We start from the raw sequence: 21,197 nt of genomic DNA on the forward strand, positions 1-21,197 counted from the left end.
TGTAAATATGGGCCATAAAACTTCCCTCAAAAATAATTTGTATAGGAATTAGAGCAGATTTTTTAGAAAAACACCCAATCGCGATTTTAAAAAATACCAGTTGTGGAGGATCCATCACAACCCTGGGTAAATTGCTCCAAACCCTGACTGTAAAAAATGTTCGCCTTATTTCCAGTCTGAATTCATCTAGCTTCAACTTGCAGCCATTGGATCTTGTTATACCCTTTGTCCGCTCAAGTGAAGAGCCCATTAGCAAATATTTGTTCCCTTATGTTAATCCCTTAACCTTCGCTTTGTTAAGATAAATAGATTGAGATCCTGGAGTCTGTCATTATAAGGCATGTTTTCCAACCCTTTAATCATTCTTGTGGCTCTTCTCTGAACCCTCTGCAATTTGTCAGCATCTGTCCCAAATTGTGGACACCAGAACTGGACACAATATTCCAGTAGTGGTCACACCAGTACCCAGTACAGAGATATAGAACCTCTCTACTTCCACCTGAGATTCTGCTATGTATGGGTCCAAAGATCATATTTGCCCTTTTGGCCACAGTGTCCCACTGGGAGCTCATGGTCAGCTGATTATTCACCATGAATAATAATCACCTATATTTTTTTGTTCCTAGAGGTATAACTTTACATTTGGACATACTAAAATGCATGTTATTTGCTTGTGCTCAGGTAACTAAGCAATCCAGATGGCTCTGTATGAGTGACATGTCCTCTTCGTTATTTACCACTTCCCCAATCTTTCGTCATCTGCAGATTTTATCAGTGATGATTGTACATTTGCTTCCAAGTCACTGATCAAAATGTTAAATAGCGTAAGTCATGGGCAGTGGGTATTTTAGGCAAGGGGAGGCTTTGCCTCCCCAAACAGCCTACTGTGGCCCTGACCCCAGACCAGCGTGCCTCTTGACTTCTGCAGGAATTCAGAGCCGCCCAGGGCAGCTGGCGCTGGCTGCCCGAGCACTGGGACTGAGGGCTGCCTAAAGCCCTGAGGCTGTGGGAGCGGCGACTGTGCTGCCTGGCCACTTGGAGCTGGGGGCGCGGCGACCGTGCTGCCCAGCCGCCTGGAGCTCTGAGGCTGGGGGGCGCGGTGGCTGCGCTGCCCCGGGGCTGTGGGAGCTGAGGCTGCGTCTCGCTGGGGCCTCGCCCCTCCGCCCGGCGGGCCATGGTGGGGATGCTTTGGGCTTCTGTGGGGGACAGGAAGGCAGAAGGGGAGGGGAGGGTCCTCAGGCATAAAGGGAGGGGCCCAGGGTTAGCTCCAAGAACTGATGCCGTAGCTCCAAGAACTGATCCCTGCAGGACCCTACTAGAAAGACACCCGCTCGATAATGATTCCTTATTTACAATTACATTTTGAGCCAGTTACTAAGGGGGCGGAGTCCTCGGCGGGACATTTTTCTGCCAACTTAACCTGTATTTTCCAAGCCTAGAGCTCGGCTGGCAACGTCTGGATCAGACTGAACAGGTTCCAACCCTCACAGAGAATCTTACCTTTTACACAGGAGATGTCTGCTTTCTCCAAAATCAACACGGAAAGAAGAAAACTCCCAAAGAAGCTCCTCCTTAGCACTCAGGTGCGTGACCACAAATCCTCTCTTAGTCCTGAAGGGGAGACCGCGAGAAGGAGGCTTGCTGCAACAGGGCTACAGGGGTCTCCAAAGTTCCCCCTGCCCTGCACCCCTATCCTGCCTGGCTAATGTCAAGGGAGCTCTGTGAGGTCACAGCCTCCTCACCACCTTTGCCCAATAGGCTGAGTTCCTGCCAAAGGCCCTTGTGAAGTCACTGCCACACCCACCTCTCCTTTGCAGGGCTGATGTCTGCCCCGGGACAGCACGGTTGGATATCTGAGCTGCTCCCCCGATCACCCCCCTGCTCACTATTGATTCTGGGGAGCAAGGAGGCTTCCTAGTAAAACACCAGAGTTTGTTACTCACCCCCAAGTTTTTCATAGATTCATAGATTGTGAGGCCATTAGATCTCCTAATCAGGCCTCTATTTCACAGGCCATGAAATTTCACACACTTACCCCCACATTAAGCCCAATAGCCTGTGTTTCACTAAAACACACCTTCCAGAAAGACAACCAGGTGTGATGTGAGACCATCAGGAAACAGAGAATTCACCTCTTTCATCTGTAATTTGTTCCAGTGATTAATCACCCTCACTGATAAAATGTATGTCTTACTTCTCATTTGAATTTCTCTGGCTTCAGCTGGTAGCTGTTGGTTCTTGTTGTGCCTTTTCTTAGCTAGAATAAAGAGCACTTTGGTACTCATTATCTTCTCTCCATGAAGGTATTTATAGGCCATAATCAAGTCACCTCTCAATCTTCTTCTATAGCTAGCCATCTTGAGATCTACTTGCCTCGAGACAGGCAGTTCAGGGGATTCAGTGTGGACAACAGGTAGTTTGGGCTCACCTGGACATGCGTAGCGGCTGCCCTAAGAGGCGGAAAGCCTTATATCCAATTTCCCATATAGAGCACATGACTAGTAGCAGGTATATGACCTATACCTACAGCTCTAAGTTTTGAAAGACTGCAAGATGTGGACTAGGACATGTGCGTGCACCCCAGGGCCACTGCCCTGTTAAACTAGGATTCAAGGAAGTGACATGATGAACACATGTAGTGAAGTTTAGTTGCACAAGCCAAATGAATTCTGCTCCTGGAAGCTGCCAGCTCCTCCGGCAAAAATCCTGGAATTTCTGAATTTCATAAGAAAGATGGAGGAATTAGTGAAGTATTCCAGGTGCCGCACCAAGTATCCCAAAGAGTGAAAGGCAGCCCCCAAGTCCACAGGTTGGCACGGCAATGGAGAACACCCCTGCTACTTTTGCATCACAGACTTCTTACAGACTTGGATGCAACTATCTGAAGGACTTTCTTCCTGCTTATTATCCTTCCCAGCATCTGCACTCCCGCTCAAGCCAGCTCTTCATGGTACAGCCAGCTTGCTTTAAGTCAATGGGTAACTGGATATTTGCATATTAGCCATTAATCTCTGTTTTAATAAAAATATTGAAGACTATTCCACAGGTTCTATAGTACTAAGGAATTGCCAGCATTGTAGCTATATTTTAACTGATTTTATTTTTATCCCACATTGTTTTCTAAACTGTTCAACAGGGGCCCCCCAAGCACTTTAGCCTAAGAGGATTTTTTTTAAACAACATTCTTGGAAAGACTTGTATTCAAAATAAATAAAACAAAGGGAATGTATTTTTTACATAATTCATTTTTTCAGTTATAGTACTTGTATATTGCTAGTCATGATAATTACCGTGTCTAGATACTACAGACAGATAATAAACTTTTTAAGTACTCATAAAAGTATAGCAAATGCTTCTGCAGAATTGCACTTTGTGCACACATATCTGTCTGCATGGAAACTATATTATAATCTTATTGGGGTATGAGCCATGTCTGTTTACATCAGTAAAGCAATGAGTACATTGTTGGTATTCGGTAAATAACAGCAGTGTGCTACTATAAACAATTTTTAAACTTCCACATACAACAGAACCAAAACAAAGAGCAACATGTTGAATTTAGGAAAAAAGGTTTTTTTAATAAATAAAATATAATCAGAAATGTGGTTCTGGTAAGAGGAAAAAAATTATGTATCGAACAGTTTTAATTAAAGACTACAAATTATTGAACAAACCATCCACAATCCAATAAAATTTTCAGGAAACAAAACAATTACAGTACTCACCAAAACCATGTCTGCTTTATAAATATATATACATATATGCAAAGAAATATAAGAGGAAAAAGTTGCTTTTCATTACAGAAAGGAATAGCTCAGTCTCTATGTACTCGAAGCATATATAATTGGTTTAACTCCTGAGGACCTAATTCACCACTTCATTCTGGTAAATTATCTCCTGTGAGAGCAAGAGAAACACTACATGCATCTTTGGAGATGATTTCAATATTATTTAAAGGAAAATTGTTTGTTTCTTATTAAAAACTCTTCTCTTTATATATAATCTTATTAGAGAAGTGACTCAAATAATTTTAAGCTTATGATTAAGGCTATGTTTTAGGCATGGGTATTTTTAGTAAAAGTCATAGACAGGTCATGGACAGTAAACAAAAATTCACGGCCCGTGACCTGTCCATGACTTGTACTATATGCCCCGGACTAAATATTGAGGGGGTGGGGGTGGCCCGGCGATGCTGCGGGGGGCATCCCGGGGGCCACCATTAGTGCTGGGGTGGGAGGCAGCAGCGTGCAGCACGGGACCCCCGCAGATACTGGATTGGCAGGGCTGGCAGGCTCCCTACCTGGCTCCGCGCCTCCTTAGAAGTGGCGACATTCCCCCAGCTCCTAGGCAGAGGCATGGCCAGGCAGCTCTGCGTGCTGCCTCCTCCCCGAGTGCTGGCTCCGCAGCTCCCATTGGCCAGGAACTGCGGCCAACGGGAGCTGCAGGGGTGGTGTGTGCAGGCAGAGACAGTGCACAGAGCTGCCTGGCCACGCCTCCACCTAGGAGCTGAGGGATGTCACCGCTTCTGGGGAGTCCCCCTTCGGAAAGCGCCACCCAGAGCCCTCACCCGCTCCCGTGCCCCAACCCCCAGCCCTGAGCCCCTTCCCACATCCAAACTCCTGCTGCTGCTGGGGTAGGGGGTGCGGTGGCCCAAGACTGCCCCAGCAGTGGCCAGTGAAGCTGCAAAAGTCATGGAGGTCCCGCAAAGTCACGGAATCTGTGACCTCCATGACAAACTTGCAGCCTTACTTGTGATAATGTTCATGTGCCACAAATAAACATATTGCTAAACTGTTATCATTTTAATTTTCATTAAAGTTAAGCTTCCTAATTTTGCTGCTATTTCAACACACTAAGACAATTTGCTTGTTATACTGGACACTTCTTAAGACCCTCAAAAACTAGAAGTAACCTTGATGTCAAGATTAAGGAAAGTAACTCAAAGGTATTAAATCGTATATACAAAAAAAGCTTAGGAAATATGAGTCCTGCTAAATGTATATAATGTACAGAGAGTTAACATTTTTGTGAAAAGCCAGTATTTGTAAATGCACTGAAGTGCAAAGCCTTCTCAAACCAATTGCAAAGAAAATCCTTTACATACTTGTGATAGGTAACATTAAATTTGACCCTTCCAAAAAGAAGGGATAGGGGGAGGGCAGGGGAAAGAGTATATATTGAGTAAAGCTATACTGCAAGTTATTTCTTTTAATTATTCTCTGTTTCTCTCCCAAGTCAGTGGCTGAAGCACCCTTCTTAAACAAACAACAACAGGTATCATCTGGCATTGTAAGTTTATACACAATACATCTTTCGGACTTAGCTCAACAAGTGACTATCAACTATCTAGTGAAAATGTTTTCTCGCAGGCGATTTACCCTATTTTTTTTATTTGAGGACCCTAATATGTCAGTTTGTCCTGATTGTATGATTATGTATTTTTTGTTTTTCTGAGGCAGATCACAGGTGATATGGGTCAGTACCAGCAAGCAAGATGTTAACATAATAAACCTGTGTGTCCTGTAGTCATAATTTTATGTTACTTGAAATCCTACTGTTGCCGGCAAAGGACTTGGCTTAAAGGTGATAATTTACTGGAGATGGTCACTTCTTGTACTTCATGGTTAGAAATCAGTCTTATATTCTAGTAATGGGGATGTGATAGTGATGGTCATCCTCAGTCAGAAGAGAGACTTCCTGCCAGTCTCTGTGATACTCCTCTGGATAGTTTACTTGAAACTCTTCAGTGTTAAACTTATACAATCTGTAAACTCTTATCTTTACTTCAAGTAAATATCCAAGAAGAAACATTTCAACCTAAGGGGGAAAAAAAAAGATGTAAACATTTGTTTATAGATTTATAAGAAGGAAACTGGGGGGGAAAACATCCCACACTTTAATCATGCTCTGATGTTTAGTGTAAGTCATTTAACTTGTTTACTTGTGTAATAAGAAGAGTGGACTAGGAATAACAACAGCAGGAATTTCCCACAACCAAAGATGATAAGCAGCCAAAGGAGATCTGTGTCAAAAGGGCAAATATACTTTCTAAAGTGGCCTATCTGGAAAGCTTCTATTAAAAAAACCAAACCCCCCCCCCCCACAAAAAACAGGTGCAAAAGGTGAAATAGGTCAAACATGCAGGGTACTGTCATCTAAAGACCATGTTATTTTACATATCAGTGATATCACTGCTTTTAGTAATTTGTATAAAGATTTGGAGACACTTATTTTGGAGACACTTTAAAATCCCCCCCCACACACACTTTTTAACTGCTTTTTCCTCTTGGAAAAATTTGCTTTTTACCCTTCCAAATAAAATAATTCTATCGTGGATGATGTATTAAATAGAGCTGAGCAAATAGCTGATTTTTTGACTCAGTGGCTGAACTGAAAAAAAACATCAGTTTCAAAACAAAACTAAGTTTTTTTGTTTTTTCTCACTGAAAAGAAAAAGAAAAATTATTTCGGGTCAAACCGTTTAGAAAATTTTGATTAGAAATGATATTTTGTTCAGAAAATGTCAAAACAGTTCATTTTAAAAAGATCGAAACAAAATGATTTGATATTTCCAAACTTTGTCTTCCAGTTTCTTTCTGGTTGAAACTATTCGCTAAATCCTACCTGAATTTGCAAACAGTTTAGGTGTGCTAAAAACAATGCATTTTTCACCCAGTCCTAGTATTGAAGTATACTAGGAACATCAAGTCAATAAATAAGAACTCAAAAGTATTCCCAATCCCTAATCCTTCAGAAAAAACAGACGGCTAGAACTCATTTTTTATTCACACCATTACCTGCTCCAGACCACCCGTGTCCCCTATGGAATTCAGATGATTCATCATGAAACTCAAAGGGTCAGATGACGTATCACGAGCAAAAAGGAGGCTAAAAAGGATGGGGACATGTTTCTGCTCATTCTTCATCTGTTCATAGGCTTCCACAACTTGGTAAAGCATGATGAATTTTATAGCCTCATACAGCTTATATTCCTTGCTTTCATCAGAGAAAAGGATATTGCACATGTTTCCTCTTTCGTCATGGTCTTTAACACCACTTATTTCAGTCCACTACAAAGCATACACAAGAAATTCAAATCAGCTGCTTAACTCATGACTAAGAAATGTTTTGTGTGCTATTTTTTTTAATGGTAACTATTTTTTATAAGGATTAAAAAAAGAATAATCACTGGGAATCAATAACCATTATCATAACTAAAGTAAAAATAAGTGGAAGAACTGAATGGCTTTTAGAGAATGGCAATGGAACTCAAAGCCTTTTATGTATGTCACCATTTTGAAGCACCCAAGGTTGTTAGTTACAAAAAATAAAGGGACAATACCAGAACTATTAGTTCTGAGGCTCAATCCCTCACTGAGTCTATGAAACTGATTTGATCAGGAGGGTCAAAAGACCAAAACTGATTAATAAAGAACTCGTCAGCATTTAAAAGGACACTCTCTTTGGAAACTAGACTGAAAAAAACATTCACAGGGACCAGTGGGCATGCCTGAAAATAGATGTTCCTAAATTGCCATTATGGAATTGTAGCAAGTTGGGTAAGATAGGCTGTTTGTTGTTTTAAACTCCTCCCCGCCGCCTCTAATGCTTTATTCTAGTTGTATACTTTGTTTTTAAAAGTCTGTTGGTCACTGTATCATTGATCACAGATTCCCAAAAGGGAAGAAACACAAGTGTCTGAGACCCAGCTGGAACTGCAGGGAAAAAAGGGAGGAGGTGTTGCCTTCTGTATCAAAGATGTACACACTTGGACTGAGGTTGAGATGGAGATAAGAGACAGACTTGTGGAAAGTCTCTGGGTAAGGATAAAAGGGGTAAAAAACAAGCTTGATGTCATGATGGGGGTCTACTATAGGCCAACATCTGTTGGGGAAATAACACAACAGAGAATAGATTACCCAACAAGTTCTTGGAATGCATTGGAGACAATTTTTTTATTTCAGAAGATGGATAATGCTACTATGGGAGAGGCTGTTTTAGATTTGATTTGGACAAATATGAAGGAACCAGCTGAAAATTTGAAAGTGGAAGGCAGCTTCGGTGAAAGTGATCATGAAATGATGAGTTCATGATTCTAAGGAATGTTCGGAGGGAAAACAGCACAATAAAGATAATGAATTTCAAGAAGGCAGATTTTAGCAAACTGAGGCAATTAATTGGTAGCTAAGATCCCATGGGAAGCAAGTCTCTTAGGCCATGTCTACACTATGTCTACGGATCGGCGGGTAGTGATCGACGTATCGGGGATCAATTTATCATGTCTAGTGTAGACACGATAAATCGATCCCCAATCGCTCTGCCGTCGACTCCGGAACTCCACCATGGCGAGAGGCAGAAGAGTTGACGGGGGAGCGGTGGCAGTCAATCCCGTGCCGCGAGGATGCGAAGTAAGTGATTCTAAGTCGATCTGAGATACGTTGACTTCAGCTACGAGAATAGCGTAGCTGAAGTTGTGTACCTTAGATCGATCCCCCTCCACCCCCCCAGTGTAGACCGGACCTGAGAAAAACAGTTCAAAAGAGCTGGCAGTTTTTCAAAGATACCTTTTTAAGGGCACAAGAGCAAACTATCCCACTGCGTAGGAAAGATAGGAAGTATAGGAAGAGACCACCCTGGCTTAACCAGGAAACCTTCAATGATCTGTAACTCAAAAAAAAGAGTCCTATAAAAAGCAGAAACTAGGTCAAATTACAAAGGACAAATATAAACAAACAACACAAGTATTTAGGGACAAAATTAGAAAGGCCAAGCACAAAATGAGATTAAACTAGCTAAAGACATAAAGGGTAACAAGAAAACATTCTACAAATACATTAAAAGCAAGATGAAAACCAAGGACAGGATAATCCCATTACTAAATGAGGAGGGAAAGACAATAACAGAAAAATGTGGAAATGGCAGGAGATTTGTAAGAAAGACACAAGAAGTAATTCTTCTGCTCCACTCCCTGCTGATAAGGCCTCAGCTGGAGTATTGTGTCCAATTCTGGGCACCACATTTCAGGAAAGATGTGCACAAATTGGAGACAGTACAGAGGAGAACAACAAAAACGATTAAAGGTCTAGAAAACATGGCCTATCAGGAAAAATTGGGTTTGTTTAGTCTGGAGAAGAGAAGGCTGAAGGGAGACATGATACCAGTTTTCAAGTACATAAAAGGTTATTAGGAGGGTGAAAAAATTATTCTCCTTAACCTCGGTGGATAGGACAAGAAGCAATGGGCTTAAATGGCAGCAAGGGAAGTTTAGGTTGGACATTAAGAAAAAATTCCTGTCAGGGTGGTTAAGCCCTGGAACAAATTGCCTAGGGAGATTGTGAAATCTCCATCATTGGAGGTTTTTAAGAACAGGTTAGACAAACACCTGTCAGGAATGGTCTAGTTATTAGGTAGTCCTGCCTTGAGTGCAGGGCACTGGACTAAATGACCTACTGAGGTCCCTTCCAGCCCAACACTTCTATGATTCTATGATAAGTGCTTGGCATACATGAAGTAGTGTAATAAGGACCCAAAATCACAGGCTTCTGCCCCAAGACAGAGAAAGGCAAAGAGACCAAAAAGGCCTGATGTGGATGCTCTCTGAGAGACCTGAATGGGGGCAGAGGTGTAGTCATCCCTGTAACAAGTGACAACAGGGTCTCAAAAGATATAAGATCATTTGCTGGTAAACCAAGACAAAAAGATATACAGTAGAATTAAAAATGAACATGTAAAGACCAAAATAGTGATGACCAATAGTTACAGGGACATACTTATGCCCATACGTAAATCCAGTAAATACCAGTAACATCTGACAGATTGCACAGGAGCAATGTTTTGAGCGGAAAGCCGATACTTCTGTGACAGTAAATGATTTCCCTTTTCGGTCTCATTCCCCCCTTCTAACATTTTTTTTCCATTTCCTAAATAGTCACCTGTGTCTTTAATGTTTCAATACATTTACGTAATTTTCCAAATACGTTGGCGCCTGTGTATCTTTCTGGTCCAAAACTATATTGCTGAATCCAGTTGCAGCCTTGTGAATACAGAAGCTTTTCAGGGAGCTGTAAAAATATAATAGGGGAGAGATCACTACTGTAACAACAAGCAGAATATACTATTATAAATAATTTAGGTATAGAGAAGATATGTTTTAAATGATAAACCACATTCTGAATAAGATTAAAACCCGGAGCCTACAGCTTTAAAAAAAAGGGGAGGTTACTTACCTTGTGATAACTGGAGATTCTATGAAATGTATTGATTGGTAGTGCACTTCAGGTGCTCATGAACTCCATCCGCCCAGAACCAGAGAATTCTTCCTAGCGGTGTCTGCTCGGTCCGCGTATGTGCCCACGCGCTCCTTATGCCCCTCACCAAGGGTATAAAATGGGCTGCTGGACCACCCCCTTCTCAGGTCCTTCTCCACCACAAGATTCCACAATGGGATTCGAGGCAGTGGGAATAGAGGGTAAGTGGTGCATGACACATAAGAGCATTTCAAAGAACTCCAGTTACTACAAGGTGAGTAATCTTTCCTTCTTTGAGTACTTATCATTTTGTGTGGTGCACCTCAGATGATGTACAACCAGAGTCCCTCCCAAGGAGGTGGATGCCTGCAGCCTTGCACCACTACAGAATGCAGGACTGACCTAGCCCGGGAGGCATCCAAGTCAGATGCTTGGACCAGAGCATGGTGCCTCACAGAGGTGTGTACCAAGCCCCAGGCTGCTGCTCTGTAGATGTCAATGATCCTTGAGTGAGGCTATCCAAGCTGCCTGGACTCTCGTCTAATGTGTTCTTACACCACCCCCAAGAGGGATCTCATTCAGCTTGTAGCAGAGTACCATGCAGCTTGAGATCCATTTTGGCAGCCTCCGATGGAAATGGCCTCTCCCATCATCCTCTCTGCAAATGAGACAAAGAGTCTAGGTGACTTCTAGAATTGCTTTGACCTCTACAGGTAAAAGCGAGAGCTCTATGCGCATCCCAGGAGTGACACTTCGCCTCTTCCCTTGTGGCGTGCGGCTTGGGGGAGAACACAGGTGACTGGATGCTTTGGTTGATGTGAAAGTCAAACCTCACATGCAGTCTCATGGACACCTTGTCCTTGTGTTATACTGCGTGGGGGATCTGCCATGAGCACCCCTAGTGCCCCTTCCTGACTGACATGATAGTGACCAGAAACTCTACCTTCACAGAAACGAGCTGTAGGGAGCACGATGCCAGCGGCTCAAACAGCAACCCCCTCAGACTGAATAAGACTAAGTTTAAGTCCCAGGCTGCCACAGGCTTCATCACTGGAGGGAAATCCCTAACTAAAACCTGCAGGAACTGGGATGTAAACGGGTGAGAGAGAACAGTGTAGCTAACCACTGTCGGGTGGAATGCACTGATGGCTGCCAGGTGGACCCTCAGAGAGCTGAGGGACAGCCCTGAGGATTTAGAAGGTAACAGGTAGTCCAACATGTAAGGCACCCCTGAATGCAAGGGGGAAATTCCTGGTTGATCATACTACATCACAGATCTCTTCCATTTTACAGTGTAGCACCTCCTGGTAGAGTTTTCCTACAGCTACTCTGTAAGGTCTGCATGTCAGCCAAAAACTCTCTTTAGGCTCAACATCCATCCAAATACCACACCCTCAGGTGCAGCATGGATGGGTTGGCGAGTCCTCCCCTCATCCTGCGTCAAGAGGTCTCACACCACGGGAAGTGGAGAGGACCCCAAGCAAACAAGTGCAACAGAGTATAGGATACAAGAACTGACAAGACCTCCCCAATGCCATAAGAATGGCTCGCACCTTGTTCTGCATGATCTTTCTTAAGTACCCGTGGTCACAGAGGGATCGGGTGAAATACAAACCTCAGAGCCTCCAAGCATCACACAAGGAAAATGTCACCCAGAGAGCCTGAGCTGCAACCCCTCTGTGGAGGGGAACTCCCTGCACTTGTTTTTCTGATCTGACACAAACAAGTCTGTGATTAGGTGAGCCCATTCTGGAAACACCACCTGCAGAGTCAGGCCACAAAACTCCCACTCATTCTCACTGCACAAGTGTCTGCTAAAGGAGTCAGCCAGGGTGTTCTGAAACCCTGGCAGATGGACTGCTCAGGGCAATGTTCAGAGGTATGCACCCATTCCAGACATGGATGGTCTCCATGCAGAGATGTGAGGACCGTGCACCTCCTTGCTTGTTGATGTAACAGAGCACTGTTATGTTTCCAACAGCACCTGGACCAACTGGCCCCAAATGCAAGGGGGGAAATGCTTGCAGGTCAGCCAAACCACCCTCACCCTCCAGCACAGTGATGTGGAAAATTCACTCCTGAGGGGACCACATCCCTTGGTCCATCTGCCTCTCCATGTGACTTCCTCCGCCTGACAGAGAGGTGTCTGTGGTCATAGTCCTAGCCAATAGCAGGTAACAGAACAGGACATCCAGGCACACACCTTTCTCCTGTCTTCACACTGGCCAAAGCAGTCTACAACCCTTCAGGGAACAGAGACTAGCAAGTTGAGACTGTGTGGACACCATCCGTAGCCACACCTGCAGGCACAAAGTGATTGTCTGGCAAATATGACACTGGGACGGCCGTACCCCAATGACCTCTATAGCCTGTGTCAATTCCACAGTGAACTTGTCCAAGTTCACCCTGAGACCCAGTCTTTTTGAACAGGCCCAGGAGTGTGACCAGACACCTGCGCCTCCTGGCAAGGTCGCCTCTTGAGGGGCCAATCATCCAAGTGGGGATACACTAATGGCCCCTACTGAGGATAATGCGCTGCTACCACCAGCAGTGCTGTGGTGAACCTTCAGCGCCACTGAAAGTCTGAAAGGAAGTACTGAGTACTGGTAGTGCTGCTGCCCAGCGACAAACCTCAGGAATCTCCTGTGGTGTGGGTGGACATTTATGTGGAAATAGAGATCGAAAGCCATGAACAAATCTCCAAGATCTAGTGGAGGGAAAAATTGAAACCAGGGTGATCACCCTGAACTTCAGGCTGCAGATAAACTTGTTCAGCTCCCTGAGACCCAAAGTAGGTCTCCATTCCCCTATGACCCCATCTTTTTGGGGACGAGGAAATACCTCAAATAGAAACTCTTTCCCTTTGCTGTCAGGGGCATTGACTCTATCGCCCCTCATTGCAGGACGGCCTCCACCTCCTGCTGAAGAACCCGCTTGTGAAAGTTGTCCATGAAAGACAATGGAGAAGGGGGTTTGGGATTGGGGAGGGACAAACGCTGGATGGTATATCCCAAGATGACCTCTAGTACCCACTTGTCTGTCATGTCTCTCTCCAGATGGGTAGGTACTGGGGCAGCCACACTTCAAAAGTTGAAGAAATGGGGGAGGAGCCTAAATCCACTGGTCTGGCTGGTGCCTGGTTCTCAAGAGTCCCAACAAAATGCTCATTTGTGAGTCTGATGGATATGAAGGACGATTGCTCCTGGGCACTCCTCTTCTGCTTCCTCTGGCACTTGTGGTGCTGTCACTGGTGACACAACACTGGCGACACAACACTGGCTTGGGTGGGCCTCTGCCTGAACTGCGGCTTGATGGACTTGCGCTTCATCACAGGTGTGTAATTGCCAACCAAACTGAGCATGGCTCAGGAGTCCTTTAGCGAATGGTGGGATTCATCCATCCTCATGCTAAACAGTTTGTTACACTCGAATGGAAGGTCCTCCATCATTAATTGCATGTCCTTTTGGATCCCTGATGAAGACAGCTACAACTAATGTCTCATTGCCACTGCCATGGACATGGACCGTGCCACAGTGTCTGCCACATTTAGGGCTGTCAGGAGGATGGATCTGGACACTAGCTGTCCCTCACTGATTAGGGCCTGAAACTGCTCCCTATTGTCCTGAGGCATCATCTTGATGAATTTGATAAGCCTGTTTTAGATGTTAAAGTCATACTTGGCCATCAGCACCTGGCAGTTCAAAATCCAAAACTGTAGAGAAGGCGAAGAGTACTCTTCCCTCCCAAAATTCTCTTCGCCGCCTTTTCGTGAGGCATGGATCTGGCAGCTCTTGCCTACTGCACTCCGTTGCTATTGTCACCATCAGCAAGCTGGGGGTCAGGTGGGAAAAAAGGGTATTCTGACCCCTTTGTGGGCATGAAATCTCCCTCCTGTGCCCGCCTGGACACCACAGGAATGGTGGCCGGCATCTGCCAAAGTGTCTTAGTTGGCTCGAGGATGGCCTTGTTAATTGGCAGCTCCACCCTGCTTGGGCCCAAGCTGTGCAGAATGTCCAGCAGTCTATGCAGAGTCCCCAGGACCTCTTCCAGGGAGATGTGCAGGGCCTCCACACCCTCTTAAGCAAGCCCTGGAAGACCTTAGGGTCAACCAGGCACTGTGGAGAAGCTGGTATTACTGCTTCCTCTGGAAATAATACGGATAAGCTCACCGATGCACTCTCCTCCTGCCCAGGCTGGTCCTCATCTTCTGAGGGTGTCACTGTTCCAGGGAGCCTATGGAGATTCTTCCTCCCACAGGAGAGATTTATCTCCCTGAGCTCCCAAGTCCCTCAGTGTGGGTACAAAACGCAGTGGGTCTGTGGATCTTCCGGGCCCCACTATTGCCACTGTAGAGCCTCATACCCCATCATAACATCCCCAAGATGATGGGTACCAATACAAATAGGGTGAATATTCCCTGGGACGGGAGTACTGTGACACTCAGAGATGCCCGATGCCCTATCTGGGCTTAACCCTCACAAAAGTCACCTTGGGGAGTAGTATGGAAACAGGCCTCCTGTTCCTGGTACCTCCAGAGTCAAAAGATTTTGAGTCTGAGTCCAATGGGGATCTCTCAGTCCCAGGAGGTGGCGATGCCCTGTCTCTATTAGTCAACAGTACTGGCGAAAGCCTGGCTTGACCCTAGCTCAGTGATGGGATACAGGCTGGTATCAATTGGCATGTTGGTATAACTGGGTGCAGGTCTCTGGACAGCAATAGTGACTCTGGTTCCTAGCGGATCAGAAAGTCATCCAGTGCCAAACAGTGAGCTGAAGCTGAGAGGCCCACCTCCTGCTCCACCACGAGAGCGGTTGGTGCCATCATCAAGGGAGCCGAGGATGCCAGTCTGGATGTGGACGCTGGAGGTGCCAAAGTTCAGGTCCCAAACAGGGTCTTGCCCTTAGTCGATGCCCTAGGCTGATCTTTCACAGTGCCAAATGCTGCTAAGCGAGAGCACAAGGCTTCCCCCACCTTGGAGAGAGAAGAGGACTGCTGTCTCTTTTTAGGTTTCAGAGTAACAGCCATGTTAGTCTGTATTCGCAAAAAGAAAAGGAGTACTTGTGGCACCTTAGAGACTAACCAATTTATTTGAGCATAAGCTTTCGTGAGCTACAGCTCACTTCATCGGATGCATTCAGACATGCATCTGATGAAGTGAGCTGTAGCTCACGAAAGCTTATGCTCAAATAAATTGGTTAGTCTCTAAGGTGCCACAAGTACTCCTTTTCTTTTTGTCTCTTTTTAGAGGAGTTGGAAAAGCAACTTCCCCTCATTTTTATGAGAGCATTTGTGTCTCCTTTCCTCTGTTTTAATCCCAGGTCTTCTCACCCAAGTCTTTTGGAGCCGATGGGGGATTGGGAGGAGAGGCCTGGAACCAGCTAAAGCCACACTCCTACCTTCCTCAGGCCGACACACAGGGGGCAGAATCTGGAGCTGCCCTCATGTACCTGTCCATGAGAAACGTCATGAGGCAGATCTCCCTTGACTGCCTCATCCTGCATAGAAATGACCTACAAGTACTGCACTTGGTAGGGATAAGGGCTTCCCACAGGTGGTACAAAAAGAGTCATTACTGTCATTTACTGGGAAGTCCCCCTGGCAGTCCACAAAGCTCTTGAAGCCAGGAGCCTTTGGCATATTCTCCCTGCCCCAGAGTGAAGCTGTGGGGCGTGGGGGGAGAGAAGGAATGAGGAGGTGAAGAAGGGAGGATCACTGCCCTACACAAGGGGTGTTCAATGAGGGCACAAAATATAGTAAGCTAAACTATTTACACGTAAAGGCTGAAAGGATGCAGTGACCTGAGGCTCCATCCCAGACCCCAAGCAGCGAGAAGGAACTGAGAGGGTCGTGGTCTGGCAGCCTCTTCTTCCCCTCGGTGCAGAGCACATGAATGGACTGAACAGACACTGCTAGGAAGAAGCCTCTGGTCCCAGGCTCATGGAGCGCATATACAACCTGAAGTGCACTACAAAAAAAGAAAAGCACTCAAAAAGAAACCCCCAGTCATCTACCACTGTAGCTAATGGTAAAGCTCTGTTGACTCTCAGCTTCATAAGAGCTTTTATGGCCTTTTCAATAGATAACCAGCCAATAAAGAGCACAATGGGACCCTCATCCCAGACCGGGATGTCAAAGCACCCCCAATACAAATAGTAAATAATAATCCCTGTCCAGTGGCAGGCATAAGTCTTAAAATGGGACCACACAGATTACTATTATGCCTTATTAGCATGATAGAAATAGCCCTTATACCCATGCCCCCTCAGACATGATACTATAGTATACCCACCCATCCCCCTTCATTTATTCTTGTACTTTTAACAATAAGGAAACACAATGGACCTGATACTTGCTTCCACTTTTGCATAGTGCTTAATCTGTCTTGCTCCCCCCTGTAAGCTCTACTCACACTTGCAATGGAGTACAGCAGTTTTAGAGAAGTTGTTGCTGGATCAAATCCTCCTTTTAAAATATAAGGACATGTAAATTTTATTTGCTTCAGCGACTGAAACATACCTTTAAAATGTCTCTCTCCTTCATCCATGATGGAAAATAAATGCCCTGGCTGAATACCTGAAACAGCACAGCTCTTAATGCACAGTAGTTATCTCTTCTGACTTGTCGTATATATTTAATATGGTATCTCCAAAATAGTTCTTTATAAGCCTAAAAAAAGGCCAAAACAACAGTGAACAACGTGTATCTTAAATCCTAGAATGAAACAGTGAGACAAGTTAGCTTTGAGGCTAATTTCAACATGTTCTTAAGGGTCTATAAAAATTCTGTTTTCAGTGGAGTAATACTACTGACCTCAGTGGAGTTACTGCTGATGAACACTAGTACAAGGGAAAGCAGAAGACATTTGATTTCACTATAGATGTATACACTTTCTACCAGTTTCAACATGTTTATAAATGGTCTGGACATTGTACTTCTCCAATTTCCATAATGATCTTTATGATCATCTGTCTGTGTGTATAATTCAATGCATATTTAAATAATTTTTTATCCTCTCTCTCGAACTTGAAATTGATGTTTACCAGTTTATATGTTGTGAACAGGAGATAGCAAACTGCTATGGCCAAAAAGGTTTGATGTGGGAAATTTTTGTGGAGTCACTGGTGCTGTCAGTCTAATACTAACAGTCCTAATCTTTGATGAACATCTGCTTCCTAGGCACTCAGAGGTGCTAGGAATTTGTTATCAAGGTGACTGAGAAAAAGATCACAACTTCTGTGTGCAGAACTTCATATGACAATGCCAATATTTCAAAAAGAAAATTTGGATCCAGATGTTCGGTTCATACCACATTGTTTTCTCTTCTAAAATTGTGTATCTAGCAATGTACAGCAGATGGAGCCCTTCGATTTCAAAAATTATGCCACTGGATTACTAAATTGATTCTCAATCTGAAGATAGTTGGCACAAAATGCTTTAATGCTGAATGATAACCCCAATATTTATTTCACCCTCTGTGATCTCTGGGAAGTGCTTTCCTGTGTCTCTTTAGCCATTACTGATACTATTTATTCATTCACTATTCATTTTCTGAAGATTTTATTAAGAATTGGTGCATGCAACAATAGCATAACTACTGACAAGCAGTTTGCAGCGGAGCAAACTAATCCAACACATCGCGTCTAGTCTATTTTAAAAAGACAGGGAACTGGGATATAATCACAACTCTTCACATCCGCGGCAATTACTAGGCTAAATCCCCATGACCCACTGTGATGGCCAAATATGGCCTCTAATTTCTAAAAGCTTTTGTGCCCATAAAACACGTTGTTTGGCATCTTCACTGTATTATGTAAACCTGTAATTGACTATGCCAGCAAACTACAGGCCAGGATGAGACCACTGAAATTTCTGGCCTCATTCTCTGGCTGCCAGAAAAATAATGGGCCGATATCAAGAATAAACGTTTTAAACCCCAAATGCCTATTTTATGCTACAGCATTCTAGAAAGCACAGCTATGCATTTAAAACAAAGACTCCCTCCCCCTCCAAACTGAATCAGCAGCAGTCCTGAGAACTGGGAGCATGCCAGCATTGCCAGGTTGTTAGTTGCTAGGCTGTTGGCCCCCCCCCCCCAACCACCTATTTTCCAAACAGTGGGATGAGAGAGTCATTGCTACATTTCCAAAAATAATGCTATTAATAGTCACATTCCCAGGTACACTTGTGCAAAAGATCAAGCCGCACAAGTTTTCCCTCAGTATCACTTCATTAAATATTAAACATAGTCTTGCTGAAATTATAGGAAGTGCCTAGCTCAAACCCACACATTTCCTGAGAAAAGTCAGAGTTAAGGCACGAAACAATTCATGAAAGTAAGTAAACTCCACACCCAAACCTTTGCAGAGTGAGTTAAGGATTGGGTGAGAAGTCACAATGCTGTGGTGTTTGGTTTTAACTATACTAAAAGTCACATTATCTTGGCGTTTTGTGTTTAATATCCTTTTTTCTTCCTACAAGATACCACTAAAAATAATCACTTGTCATTAAACTGATTCCAGTTCTTCAGACTAGTACGTTTTCAAAGAGGTTTTAATATATGGATTACGAAAACAAATTGTAATAGCATTATGCCAATGTACTTGGGGTGTAATCCAGAAATTTGGCTATGTAATAAGATGATTATCTGAAATTTATAGCAGGTAGATTGTGTACATGTTATTCTAGGCTACAAAAACACTCGTTTTCACTTTTTACAATAAAATAAAACCAAGTATAGAAGGAGTCATTGTGGACCAACAGTAAAATATCATTGCCTCTCTTCCTTGATCCATGGTTCAGTCGGAAGAAAGGACAAAAGAGAACGGGTGCCTCTTTCTTTTTGGTTTTGTAGCATCAGGCTCAGTTTGGTTTTGGGGGTAATTCAGCATGTCGGCACATGCTGCCCACATTGCTTGAGTCCCGCTACAGTATTGCAGAGATTACTTCGCCCCATCATGTGCTGCTAGGACAGTTGTGGTGAGCTTAGGTGTTTGAGTATATACTTGGTTGCGTTTTGTTTTTGCTTCATCGAAACCATCAATTCATCTTTTGTATTAAGTTAGTTTAGTTTCTTTGCAGTTAGAAATCAGAAGTTCTGTAACTACTATTCCTCCTACAAAGGGGTGCGTGCTAGTAAATCAGATCCATTGCTTCGAGGACTAAAGACAAGTCTTGTCTGGCCAACCTGCGCTCAAGATCAGGACTCAAAGTTGGGGAAAACAACAGTAGTTATATGCCACCTTTGTGTTCCCCCAGAGCTTTTGGAGAATTAGTTTGGTGCCCAGGACAAATTAAATCTGCTCAGGGCTACTTTAACTTCAACCAGCTGGCCTGAGAACCACAGTGCAGTTCTGCTCTGAGTACGCCTTCCAACACAGCCATACACCAAAGGGTGGCCAGCTCTTCTAGCTCTATGGCAGCCATGAATTCCTCCATGACAAGGGAATCTCCAGCTGCCCAGTTAGGCTAGCTCGTTGGCTCGTTTGTGCTGGTAGAGCAGTGCAAAGAGGATGCATCAGTGCTGAGGATCTGGTCCATTTCTGAGTAATTGTTGCCTGTAAGGGTACATCTGCACTGCAGCTGGAGGTGTAACATCCAGCTCAGCTAGATGTACACGTGCTCAATCAAAGCTAGTGTGTACACATCTACCCTAGCTGGAAATTATACCTTCTGTCTATATATAGAACCGTGTATCTAAGGAGAGCTTCCCGTCTCCCCTTTTTGAAATTCATTTGATCTCACACAGCTCATAACACATGCTTACATCAACACTGGATGCAATTTATTCTTTTTTTCAAGCTCAGTATTTTTTTTCAAACTTTTTATATCTAGATTTAACTTTAGAAACTCTTACCGCCTTCATCTGCTTGGCCTGCTTGGTTTCTCCTTTCCATTCTCTTGCACAATAACCAAGCAGATCAACTTCTGCCAGTACACTGAAGTTCTCTAAACCAAATTTAATTCACAGATTAGTTAAACATCTACTTTTTTGCATTCAAAAAGAAGGAAAGTTATAATGCAGATTGGTAACAAAAAAGTTTACTTTTAAATTTTCTCTGCAGATATCTGCTCCACCTGAAATCCAAATGATAAAACAGCTGTCAAAAAGAATTTGCAGCAAGTAAATATTTAATGAAAGAACAAAGATACAATTGAAAACGAAAGGCATTGTAGTAAAAACATACCATTTCAACAGCTGTGCTAAGTATGCATAGAGCCTTCTACAATACCAGAGAGCAGCAAGGAGAAAAGACATGACTAATATTAGTTGTCTCTCTATTTTTTGCCACACAATATGTAAGAATTGGTTGATAGCGGTCATCCAGGATTGCATTTCATTCCTTCCTGAAACAAAAATTAAAAAGTGATCAATATCTCACTGTTTCACAATATCTGTATACACCCCTACTACTACTGACTTTATGTTGCCAAGCATTCAAAATGAGTCAGTCCTCAAAAACCATGAGATTGGCTTAAAACCTATGAGATTTTTAGAAATGATAAATTTGGGGGCTCATTTTAGTTATCCTCTGCTTTCTGAACCTTTTGGGTGCATCTGAGTCATGCTTTCAAACTTTTCTCTGCAACAATGAGGGCTAGAAACTTACTTTTTTAATGAAAGCTGAGATTCTCATCTAATCACTTGAATCCGGGAGATGGTGTTTTAAGAAAAAAACAAATATTGCGAGACTCACAATCAAATTGTGAGAGTTGACAACATTGGAGATCAGCAATAGGGAAACCAAGATGTTTTGAAAACTGATTGCTGGTTCTTGGGCACGTGCACCCATTGCAATGTCTTGTTCTGAGGCCTGGCCCTTTAAGACTAAGGGAGTTGTATTCTCCAGATGGAGCACAAGATGGAGAATGATCAATTTAGCATCATGTGACTGGAAAGCACATAAAGGAATAATCCTGGGTCAATATGGGGAAGATGAAGGTTAATTTACG

At 43.7% G+C, this 21,197-nt stretch overlaps 1 protein-coding gene across 4 annotated transcripts in view; it reads right to left on the bottom strand.

The window, feature by feature from the left end:
* Window positions 1-4,611: 4,611 nt before the first annotated feature.
* The window catches only part of OTULINL (OTU deubiquitinase with linear linkage specificity like), a 43,663-nt gene continuing 27,077 nt past the window's right edge, over window positions 4,612-21,197 (bottom strand). For all 4 annotated transcript variants that reach the window (XM_074943191.1, XM_074943192.1, XM_074943193.1 and 1 more), the window contains 7 exons: window positions 20,432-20,591; window positions 20,290-20,321; window positions 20,101-20,192; window positions 16,764-16,913; window positions 9,933-10,061; window positions 6,798-7,070; window positions 4,612-5,817 (listed from right to left, as the gene is read on the bottom strand). In XM_074943191.1, the coding sequence (XP_074799292.1) occupies window positions 5,638-5,817; window positions 6,798-7,070; window positions 9,933-10,061; window positions 16,764-16,913; window positions 20,101-20,192; window positions 20,290-20,321; window positions 20,432-20,591 (1,016 nt within the window). In that variant the 3' untranslated portion in view covers window positions 4,612-5,637. The remainder of the gene's footprint in view (window positions 5,818-6,797; window positions 7,071-9,932; window positions 10,062-16,763; window positions 16,914-20,100; window positions 20,193-20,289; window positions 20,322-20,431; window positions 20,592-21,197) is intronic.

Source organism: Natator depressus, chromosome 2 (assembly GCF_965152275.1).
Source record: "Natator depressus isolate rNatDep1 chromosome 2, rNatDep2.hap1, whole genome shotgun sequence".
Classification (NCBI taxonomy): Eukaryota; Metazoa; Chordata; order Testudines; family Cheloniidae; genus Natator; species Natator depressus.